Source organism: Suricata suricatta, chromosome 16 (genome assembly GCF_006229205.1).
Source record: "Suricata suricatta isolate VVHF042 chromosome 16, meerkat_22Aug2017_6uvM2_HiC, whole genome shotgun sequence".
Classification (NCBI taxonomy): Eukaryota; Metazoa; Chordata; class Mammalia; order Carnivora; family Herpestidae; genus Suricata; species Suricata suricatta.
Genome location: NC_043715.1, coordinates 3,547,176 through 3,558,313, shown reverse-complemented (window position 1 = coordinate 3,558,313; position 11,138 = coordinate 3,547,176). Strand labels below are relative to the sequence as shown.

Sequence of the window (11,138 nt, the reverse complement as noted above, 5' to 3'; positions counted from 1 at the left end):
TGCAAACGTCAGAGGCTTTGCAGATGCCTTTCCAGAATGTTCTTTGGAAGGGGTCCCAGTGCCGCTTCGGGCTGCCAGCCCGTTTTCTGGCCCATGCTGCTCTGCTGTCCGTGGAGCAGAGTCACCGGCCTCAGCGCCCAGGGTCCCAGGCCCGGGGCTGCATCTTGAGAGCCCCGTGAGCTCACACAGGGCCACCCGGGCGCAGGTCCCCGTTGGGGGGGGTGTCTGTTCCTGGTGCTGCCCAGGCTTGAAGTACTGAGTTTCCACTGTCCCAGTTGAGGCTGGAGGGCGGGGCGGTGTGGGTGTGGGCGGGGTTTCCTTCTGGCGCCGCCTCCGGCCTGTCCTCACGGCCTGTCCTCATGGGCTGCCCTCTGCGCATCTGCATCCTGGTCTCTTCTAAGGACACCGGTCTGATTGGATCCGGGCCCACCCTCGGGACCTCATTTTTATCTTAATTATCCCTTTAAAGACACTCTCTCCAGATAAGGTCACTTCCTGAGACGTCGGGGTTGGGACTTAAACATGGGAATTGGGGTGTGGGACACAATGGAGCCCATAACAGAGGGGAATCCTGACTTTTGTATTTGAGGGGACTTTTTTTTTAAGTTTTTTTTAATCTTTATTTTTGAGAGAGACAGTGAGCAAGGGAGAGGCAGAGAAAGGGGGAGACAAAGACTCCGAAGCAGCTCCAGGCTCCCGGCTGTCAGCACAGAGCCCGACGCGGGGCTCGAACTCGTGACCCTTGAGATCATGACCTGAGCTGAAGTCTGATGATTAAGTGACAGAGCCCCTGGCCGCCCTCAGGGGCCTTCTTCTGAAAAGGGGAATAAAATCACGCATGTAGAAGGGGCCGGGAACCCCGAAGCTTCTGCTTTCAAGGCTCCAAGGAGCTCAGTGCCCGTGCTGCAGCCAGCCCCCAGGGACCCCCTGCGGTAACCCTGCCCTTAGCCCTGAGCCGCCAGAGCTGACAGCCTTCGTTTGGGAAAAGCCTAATGAAGGGAAATTCCATTGGTTTTAATGGGAGGGAAATGAGGCCGCTGATTAGTGGGAATTTCCTGACCAGGCGGGAAAGGAATCCCAGGCCTCCGCGCCTCCAGCTCCCTGTCCCCCTCGAAGAGGACACGGTCGTGCTGAGAAGCGTGGGGGCCGGCCCCCCTGCCGTCTGCCCCGCTCAGCCCTGAGCAGCTCAGCCCCCCCCCCCCCCCCGTCCCCTGAGGGCGGCCACAAGGGCTTCACGTGCTGCCCCCCACAGGTGGCTGTCTGGGGGGGCAGGGGACTGAGACGGGTCCCCAAGGTGGCTTCCTACCCGTGGCAACCACCCCCACCGAGGGACCTGCCCGAGCCTGTGTGCACATAAGCACCCACGTGGCTCATCTTTCAGTATTAGCGGGACTCACTCTGTCATCCCCGCGCCCGTCTATCCAGGGCGCACTCACCTGTCAGCAGCCACACGCTCGGTGAGCCCGCCCCGTGTCCCAGGCACCGGGACCGACCAGGGAGCACGGCCTAGTGTCTGTCCCACGGGGGCACAGGTGACACGAGAAACGGCAGCAGGAGCAGGGCACCGGGCGTCACTCCGTCCCCGATGTTCGCCGGAGCCCCAGAGCCGTCCCAGAGGGGCCCCAGGGAGCTGTGGTCGCCCGAAGCGCTGGACCTGCCCAGCCAGCTTCCTTCCAAACCTGCGCCTCCGGAACAGAATCAGCACACGGCCCAACGGGTGGCCCTGCCGTAGAGCGGACGGGGTCTGGCTTAGCGGCGGCTTTATTTTTCTAGAAGAGGGTTTCCTGAAAGTCTTGAAAGGTGAGGGTGCAGGACTGGGACACCATAAGGGGACAGGCATCTTCCGTCCCACGCGGGTGTCCGTGACGGAGAGCAGAGCAAGGGAAAGGTGTCGGTCAGGGAGAGCTTCTGGCATGGGAACCGGGGTTTGCTGCATGTTCCCGGAAACAAGGTGGACATCTCGGTGAACATCCGTGTAGGACTTTTTCCCAGACCAGGACCAGTTCTTAAAAGGCAGATTTCACAAGGAGAGACTGGGAAATAGACCAACAAGGACGGGTAGCGTTCTTGGTCACTTAACAGACACAACCCACCTGCGGAGGTGGACGGCACACATGTGCTGGGCCTTCTGTCCAGAAATGGACCATTCACGTAGCAGCTTATGTATAATAGAAAATTAAGAAATATGTACTTAAAAAATTTTTTTTATGTTTTATTTATTTTTGAGAGAGAGAGACAGAATATGAGGAGGGGAGGGGCAGAGAGGGAGGGAGACACAGAATCTGAAGCAGCTCCAGGCTCCAAGCTGTCAGCACAGAGCCCAACGCAGGGCTCAAACTCAGGAACTGCGAGATCATGACCCGACTGTAAATTGGACGCTCAACCGACTGAGCCACGCAGGCGCCCTTGTTTTCTTTTTTTAGAATAAGATCTTGGGATCTAGTGTGCATTGCACACACAGCACATCTCAGTTTGGGCGGGCCACACTGCAGGCGCCCAGTGGCCGCTGTGACCGGCGGCTGCCACGCTGGGCAGCCCGGCTCTGGACTCTCAGGATTGGGCGTCTGAAAATCCCTCAGTGCGTCCAGAAGCTAAGTAGAAACCTCAAGGCTGTAGTTTCCAGATGTGATGAGCTCTGTGCTCCCCCTCCTCCACGCTGGCTTGGACCCCAGCAGGGCGTCGGGCTCCCTCCCTCGCAAACTGGCAGGTTTCCCCCTTCCTGCCCTCCAAGGTCTGTGCACGTTAGCACATCTGATTCCCCCAACAGCCCGCTGAGCTGGGGACCCCAGGAAGCCTCACTTTATCAGCAAGGAAAGGGAGGCACAGAGAGGTGGAGTGACTTGTTCAGGGTTAGCCAGCGAGAACCATGACTTGAAGTCAAGCTGCTAGCCCAGCACCCACGCTCCTTACCAGTACATGGGGCGCCCCAGATTAGACCGGTCCCCGGCGTGGGTCCCGGAGGGGTCGGGTGAGCCCTCCGTGCCGGGTACACTTGTTTCTAAGTTTAAACGTATTTATTAGAAAAGCAATACATGCTTATTTCAACAATAAGTGTAGAGAGTAGAAAATGAGAGTGCCCTGCAGGTGCCCTGGTACCTTCCGTTACTTGTTCCTTCCCAGCTTTTCAGGCCTGCCCGCCCCTCCCCAGCCCCCCCTACGTGCACCGCGCCTGAAAATCAAAATGAAAGGTCGTATTACACGCACTGTTCTGAACTCTTCCCTAAAGAGTAGTCTTATATTTCATGCAAGACACTTTGCTGAGTCAGTGCTTTTGCGCGGACGGTGCGTTTACCGCCGTGCGCGTGCCCGCCCTGCATCCCCGTCCCTTCCCCGACGGGAGAACGCGGTTAGACCGAGCAGGGAGGACGTAGCTGCAGCTCAGGGCCCCCGAGCTCCTGCCGGCGCCGGCCCAGGACAGGCCACACACTCCTCCCAACGTCCCCAAGGCGCGGGCGCTTTCATGGACCCTGCGGTACAGACTGGGGCTCAGCGCCGGCGACTCAGCAGGGTGCAGAGAAGGTCTGCGCTCTAACCCTTGAAGTCTCCTCCAAGATCAGTAAACGGGTGAGACTCGGGAGAACAGGGTCCAAATCCTTTAACAAAATACACACACGCACACTCACACGCATACGTGTGCGCACACGCATAGAAATGAGATTTCTTAATAATAAAGCAGAAATCGCACCCTTAAAAGCCAGAAGGGCAGAGTTCCTTGCCTGCAGTCCTTCTGACGCGGGGCCCCCTGAGTCCATGGAGCGGGTGCCAGCTGGGGGGCAAGCCTCCCCTGCCCCGTCTCTCCCGGGACAGGCCACCACGCGCCCACCCAAGTCACGTGCCCTGTTGTCATGCGGTCTGTGTGCGTGACCACATGCCCGTCGATCCCCCCCCCTGAGTGATCTTCACTGGAGCTCCAGCTCCTGTGTTCGCAGCTCCTCGCGGGCCTGCAGACTCCCCCTCACCCCGAGGGGCCCCCAGCACCAAGCCCCCCTTACCACCACCTCGGAGAAGGCAGGGCCACAGCCTGATTGCTGAGGACGATGGTTGGGAGAGGGTCCCAGGGTCTCCACATACGCGAGTCCACATCCTGGTGGGACCTGGGGTGGGTGTTCAATTCGGGGCCAATTACATCAGCTCTCAGAGCCTGGGTTTGCCTTCTGTAAGCGGCGAGCAGCTTGGAGATCTCGTGGGGGACGGCGAGGGGCGAGGACCGTGGTGGCATCATCGGGTCCGACCGCTGGGTGGGGCTGCGGGCCCAGAGGGGAGTGGGGTTGGGCGCGTGGCCACGGCCAGGCTGCAGACCACTAACCGGGGCCGAGTGGTGACCCCTGAGGCTGCAGACCCTGGACGCTTCCCAGAGCACCCTTGTCACAGCTCCACCCCAGCTGCTGAGGGCGCAGAGTCAGCCATGGGCTCCCCGAGGCTCCCCCGCCGATTCCCGTTCTCCTCAGCTCTGTGAGGGGCACATGCTTTGGCTTTCTCCCCTTCCTTTCCTCCTCCTTAAAATAAAATTAGAGCTCAAGACATAATTTTAATGTTAAATTAATTTTAAGAAATTAATTTTAAGTGGGTGACAGAGGGTGGCTCCGTCCGACTCTTGCCTTGGGCTCAGGTCATGATCTCGAGGTTCCAGGGTTCAAGCCCCGTGTTGGGCTCTGTGCTGACCGCTCAGAGTCAGCCTGGGATTCTCCCCTCCACCCCGGCCCCTCCCCTGCTTGCTCATGCTGGCGCTCTCTAAATAAACATTTTTTTTAAAGTCTTAACTTAATTTTAAGAAGTTAACATCTTAATCTTAAGAGACTTTCAGAAAATGATTTTAAGAAATCATCACGGAAAATCCCACACCCGGAAACAACCACTATAAACATTCCGGTGTGTTTCCGTCCAGAGTTTTTTCTGTTCACAAGCACCTTATTTTTGGTTTTTGGTTTTACCTGAAGGGGTCGGACTATCCGTATCGTTAGGCTAACGGTTTTCTCGGTGATGCGCGGAGGAAGACCACCACCGCGAGCCCGGCGGGCGGACGTCCGGGCCGCTTCCTGTCCTCTGCTGTCATAAACAACACGGCAGGGAACATCTTTGCGCAAGCCCGGGGGCCTTCCCGGCAGTTTCGCAAGGAAACTTCCCTTTAGCAGGTTGGTCATGGCCGTAGACCTGGGGGTCCGTGCAGGCCACACCCTGCCCCCGGCGGCCCCCAGGGTGGCCAGAACGAGGTCCCCTCCCTTACCTGGCAAGGTCACAGCTGAGGCAGCCCCTGCCCATCCGTCCACCCTCTTGACGCCGTATTCCTCTGTCTTACCCTTCACCCACCAGCTTCTCCGTTCCGGGGGACACGGAGACCCGGGCCTTTGCACCCATTCCCACCTGACCCCGGACCCCCGGCTGCCATGTTTTCCTGTGGGGGTGGGGGTCTCTTTGTCATTCAGCCCAGTGCACAGATGTCTCCTCACACTGCTGTGTCCCATCTCCCTGGGTCCCTCACCCCTGCCCCGCCTCCTCTTCCTAGGTCCCTCACCCCTGCCCTGCTCGGATCTCCTATCCCTGGGTGGTTTTACCTAAGGACCCGTCACTCTCTGCGGTTTTCTCTTCCACACCTGTAGCTGTGTGTCCCCGACCCCCAGACTCGTCAGCATGAAAGCAGGAACCCCATCAGTTCGTTTAACCCGGTGTCCCCAGCACACAGCCTGTGCCCAGCACATAGTAGGTGTTCAGCCTCACACTGGCTGGACGACAGATTGCTGAGTTCAGAGATTTGTTCAGAACTCGTTGAGAGATTTTCAAAATACCTTTTTTCCGAAGGTGCTGCCAATGGACCCTCCCATCTTCTAAGTCCAGGGGTTACGAGTCGTCCAGGGAGAGAATCGAGGGCAGGCCCAGAGCTGGAGGGCGGCCAGGCCGGTCTGCCATTCATCAGTCTCCTTCAGACACGCACAGCCGCCGATCTAGCCGGCTGGGCTGGGGCTCACTTAGCGGTTGAGGCACGGACAGATGGGGGTGCACCCAGAGGAGCCAGGCCTGGAGGAATTCTTCGCCTGAGCCAGCGGCTGAGCGCCCCCCTTGCTGCGTGGACCCCCTGGGCGACGTCGGCACGCTGGCCTGATGCGTTCAGAAATCCACGCCCCATTCGGCAGGGCCTGCTCTTGCCGCCTACGTGGACGGGCTGCTCAAGGGATGCTTGAGAGGTCCAGGCGAGACCTCCAGGTGCTTGGGGGGCTTGGCGGGTGACATCCTGAATGGCCCTCTTGTCCCTAGGTTGTTTGGGGCCCTGTGATCAGAGACCCTGCTGCCCCATCTGTAAAATTTACAGTAATAAGGTGGAGACACGGCCCTGGAATTTTCCCCGGTGTGGCTTGCCCACCGTGAGGAGTGGCCGGGAGCCTTGTGGCTCTGGGTGGTTCTCCCAGACCGTTCATTTGGGCCGAGAATCTGGGGAGTCTTGCAGCCCAGAGGCCTGAGGAAGGCCCTGGAACCCGAGCTTCCCAGACACCAGCGGGGCAGCCGGAGCGACTTGCTCCGTGGTCGGTAGGCAGCTGCCGGCACGGGCGGGGGCCAGCGGCCCACATCTTCCTCCGTCCGCACGGCCTGGCTTTTCCGCACAGCCCATCTTGCCAAGTGCCCCCGTCGGATACCCATTCCGAAAGTCCAGTCCCAGGGGAGGCCAAGGGCACGAAGCTGTCATGGGGAAAGGGGGAAACAGGCAGGAATTCCGAGCAGCCTGCTTCCCGAGGAAGCGAGCGGTCCGGGAGCGCAGGGGCCCCCTGGTCCTGCGGGTTCCAGTCTGGCCCCGTCTCATCGGGAGCGGAGACCCCCCAGGAAGTCACGCTAATGTCCTGGCTGGGCGCTTACTCTCACGCTCAAATGCATTCATAATGAGCAAAATGCAAATTAGAACTCCAGTCGAATGCCCCGCCCTAGTTCCGAGTGGCCGTGAACCAGAAGCCGGATGCCATGCACTGCGGGGCGGGCTCGGGCTGAGCAGGTGCCTGGCGAGATGGAGGTGGGAGTCGTCAGTTGGGGGAACGTTCATGGAGGGTATTTGGGCAAGTGTCCGACTTGCAAGTGTGCGGATCCCGGGTTCCGATGATGCTACTCCTGGGGGCTTGTCCCCGGGCGCCCTCAGGCCTGAGCAGAAAGTCCCGTGGACCGGGTTGCGCTCCCACAGCCCTGTTTACGAGAGCAAACTATTAGGGGCTCCTAAGCGTCCGTTGCCGGGGCCTCAGTTAGCTGCGACTTTGCTGTAACAGCGAACCGCGTGTGCGGCTGAATACCGAGCCGTGAGGCGGCAGGTGCGGCCGGGGCACGCCCCGTGGTGCAGCGGCTTTGGCAAACAGTTTGGCAGCTTCTTAAAAAAGGTGAATGGTCACCTAACGTATGACCCAGCAGGAGCCGCTCCCAGCTCCGTGTCCCCCGGGCTCGGCCAGCACGCCGCTTGTGAGGACTCACGGTCGCGCTGTTGGCCAGTGTTCGCGGCAGCCCGAGGCAGGAGGGGTGTGAGTGCCCGAGCCCTGGGGGGTGGAAGCACTACACGCTCCCGCTGGTGGAACGTCACCCAGCCCTGGCGAGGAATGGGGTCCGGACCACGCCGCCACGCGGGATGGGCCTCGGGGACCGAGCGGAGTGAGGGGAGCCAGGTGCCGGAGGCCCCCGATGCACGATTCCACTTAACGTCAAACGTCCAGGACGGGCAAATCCGCACACGCGGAAGTCGGCGGGCCTGGGGGAGGGGGACTCATTAAAACTGGGCACAGATGATCTTTTGGGGTGTTTGTGGGGGTGATTGCACAGCCCTGTAAAACCTCTAAAAACCCCTGGATTGTGCACCTAAAAAGGGAATTTCTCGGCAGGTTACACAGGGGAGCTGTGTGTGTAGGTTTTTTAAGCCTTTGGTTAGTGGGAGGATTGAACTCTGCCGTTACTAGACGTGTGACCGTGGTGGCTGTGTGACCTCGGGGGAGTCCTGCTTCTCTCTCGCTGCCTCTGTCTCCTCGCCTGCAAACCAGGGTCACTAATGCTCCCCCCCCCGCCCCCGCCCAGGGAAGAAAGTAAAAGACGGGCTCAGAGTGCTTCTCGTGGCACTCGGTGCACGTCCAAGCCTCGCCCGTGTGCCCTGTTCCGTAGCAGCGGCTCAGGCGCCATTGTTTCTATGCCATCCTGCCGATCAGCCAGCCAGACGGCCGCCACTGAGGTTGGCAGGTGGTGGCCGTCACCGGGCGGCGGTCTGGGAGGGCGCACCTGGGTCAGACAGACCAGGGCCGGCGAATCCCGGAGGTCCAGGAAAATAAGCTGACGGCCCTGCCCACCCTGGGCTCGGACCCAGGCCGCCGCGCGGGGACACGGAGTGGACCGGCTGTCCCTGGCTCGGGCGGCCTGCGTTTCCAGCCGCTGCAGGCAAGTGTCCCTCGGCCACAGCTCTTCCACCTCGGGGACCGGGGACACCCTGCTCTCCCTTCCCAGCTGGCTGTCAAAGGCCTCTTGACCTTGTGGTAACATTCCCTCTGCCTTCTTTTGCAGCCTGAGGACCCCCCGAGATGGAAAGGCCTTCCGGATCTTTGCCGTCAGGCAGTGAATCCCCAGTGCCGGGAGAAAGGGGGCTTCAAGGGGGCTTCAGGGTTTTGCTTTTTATTTTTATTTTGTCGTTTTGGGGGGTGGGCTGGGGGTAGAGAGAGGCGGGAAACTTCCTTCCAATGGCGTTCAGTGTCACACCCTTTGTGCCTTTGTCTCAAACCGCACGGAGAAACAGCGCCCTTGGGGTCTCGGCCGGGCAGCCGGTGACTGGCCCTGCCGAGGCCAGGGTCTGGGTCTGAGCACCCCCCCTGCACAGACAGTCACCAAGGTGCTCCTTCCCAGGGCTCTTTGGCGGGCGGGGAAGCGGGGGGAAGGTTCCGGGCCTGGGGACGTGGCAGGATTCGGGGGTCCCGCCGGGAGGCAGGCAGGGGCAGGAGGGGCCTCTCTACCATCCAGAGGGTTTCAGGAGGGGAGTGGAAAGTGGTTATTTAAAACCTTTGAAAACACAGTCCGTCCCCAGCAGTGGAGGCAAATGGGTTTAGTGTTTGCTGGTCAGACACGCGGGCTGGAAAAAGGGGCCGAGGGGCCCGTCCTCGCCAGCCCCCTGTGTCGCGCAGGCTGGTTCTGTGCACAGAGGGCTGGCTGAGTTCCCGCGGTCCCCCCGACTTTTCTCGTCTTCGTCCTTCCCTTCGTCCGCGTGGCCCGTCTGTTTGCTGCCGTGACCTTCGGTCTCCTTGAAGACAAATGAACCAGGACCCTTTGCCCCCGCCCAGGCTGGTCTGTGCATGATCTCTCCCACGGGGCTTTGCTTTGTGAGCCCTTCTGCGGGCAGCCCCTCTTCTTACTTTAAAAAAAAAAACAAACTCAAATCGTCTGCCGGTTCCGCTGTTCCGTTGCTGCTTTGAAAAAGTGACAGTCAGATGTGCAGCGTCCCCGGCCGTGGGTGACCTAGTTTCTCAGCAGCGGGAGGAATGGGCCCTTCGGTACATTCCTCGCCTCGGTGAGCAGCTCCGGGGGGAGGGGGCGGCGTGTGGTCATGAAACCAGCCCGCGGCCCAACAGCCAGTAGAAGAACGCCGTAGAAGGTTCTCTCTTCCTGTTTTTGTGGGACGGCTCCTGCCAAACGCTCCTCCGGCTCTGAGGAGCACGGTGCTCTCTGGCTATCACTTTACAAAAGTTCTTCACGAGCCCAGACCAGAAACCCACAGGGAGAGAAAACACCCTCTCGCAAATAGTGTTTCTTTGCAGAAGGTAACCTCCCCCGCCGCCTCCAGGCTGGCAGCGGCCGCCTGGGGACACACCCCGTCCGCACATCGGAAACGCAAAGGGACTCACAGGCAGGGTTTCTTGTTTCTTTTTTCCTTTTTTAAAGCAAAGCTCAGATGGTCTGGACTCGGAAGTCTCCCTGGGGAAGGTAGTGGCCGGTGGCCCAGTGCTTCCCTACTAAATTCACAGCCTGGGGGAAATGGTGTCCGTCCGCCTTGAGGGAGCTGGGAAAAGCGGTGAGCTGTAATTAGGCAGTCCCCCCTCTGTGCCTTGTGGGCTGGGAGAAATTCGCAGGTTTTGACGACTCTGCCCCGAATGTCAGAGCAGAAGAGTTTGGTCAGCCTGTCTGGTCACAGCCAAAGATCTGAGTACTTGGAAACTTCTGGATTCTAGATGTGAGGCTGGACTCGGGCTCCAACAGACTTTGCTCCGTGACCAGCCTCGGTGGCGGAGGCTTTGCCGAGACTCCCGTCTTGGTTGAGGTCGAGACGGCCCCCGGTGTTCCTTGGAGGGCGGGTGTGTGTGGACGTCCTACCCGAGGGAGAAGCTGAACTTCCAGAGCTGGTCGACGCCAGCTTCCCGAATGTCTGCTGGACCGGCCTAACAGGGTAGACGGTCCTCACCGAGGCCAGACCCCGTCCCTCCCGTCCTTACAAACGTTCCGAAACTGGAGCCATTTTTCTCCTGAAAGTGGAAATGGGTCCAAAGGCGAGGCCCCTAGAGCCCGAGACCACCTCTGATTTGCATGTTAACAGGACCCATTGCCACATGGGCCCCTGACCCACAAAGAGACGACAAATCCGGCCAGCAGTGTTTTTAGGGGCTCCTGCCCCCCAAAACGAAAAGTCCTCATTTCCTTCGGATTCTTACCCCGTTGTGTTTCTGGGTCTTATACCGTCTGTAGGCTCACTCAGCCCACAGCTTACGTATGTGCTTTTTTCTATGAAAAATGATGTATTTTACTACTTCCTGTGTACAAAAGTTTATTGTAAACTGTGTGCGTGTGTGCTTTTCGTGAACGGGACCACGTTGCTGTTGTTTCAGTAAAACTGGGTTGATCTCTCACGTGTCTCTGTGACGTGTCTCTTGTTGGACAAACCTGAACCGTTTGTGAAATAAAAAGGCTGAAAACCAGCTCGGAGACGCGTCTGTGTTTTGTTCCCACTGCGGGTGTAGACGTGCGCACGGGCGTGCTCATCGCCGCGGGATTTTCTAGAGCCGCGGGGAGGCCCCCACCGGATGAGCAGCGAGAGGCGTCCCTTAAAGTGTGCAAGCCGTGCGTGGGGTGGGGGTGGGGCCTGTTGACACGGGGCACGTTCTGTGTGTCAGCCATTCGCCCGCTCGGGCGGCCACAACCAAGTGCCACAGGCC

General features: G+C 59.5%; 1 protein-coding gene and 1 long non-coding RNA gene across 3 annotated transcripts in view; one reads left to right on the top strand and one right to left on the bottom strand.

Annotated features, from left to right (window-relative positions):
- CRISPLD2 (cysteine rich secretory protein LCCL domain containing 2) overlaps positions 1-10,901 on the top strand; it is a 57,997-nt gene extending 47,096 nt beyond the window's left edge. For both annotated transcript variants that reach the window (XM_029925784.1, XM_029925783.1), the window contains one exon: positions 8,509-10,901. In XM_029925784.1, coding sequence (XP_029781644.1) covers positions 8,509-8,563 — 55 coding nt within the window. In that variant the 3' untranslated portion in view covers positions 8,564-10,901. The remainder of the gene's footprint in view (positions 1-8,508) is intronic.
- LOC115280719 lies at positions 3,210-5,063 on the bottom strand. Its single transcript, XR_003903898.1, has 2 exons — positions 4,932-5,063; positions 3,210-4,244 (listed from the first exon to the last, which is right to left on the bottom strand). It is a non-coding gene; the product is annotated as an uncharacterized LOC115280719 (long non-coding RNA).
- Positions 10,902-11,138: the final 237 nt, after the last annotated feature.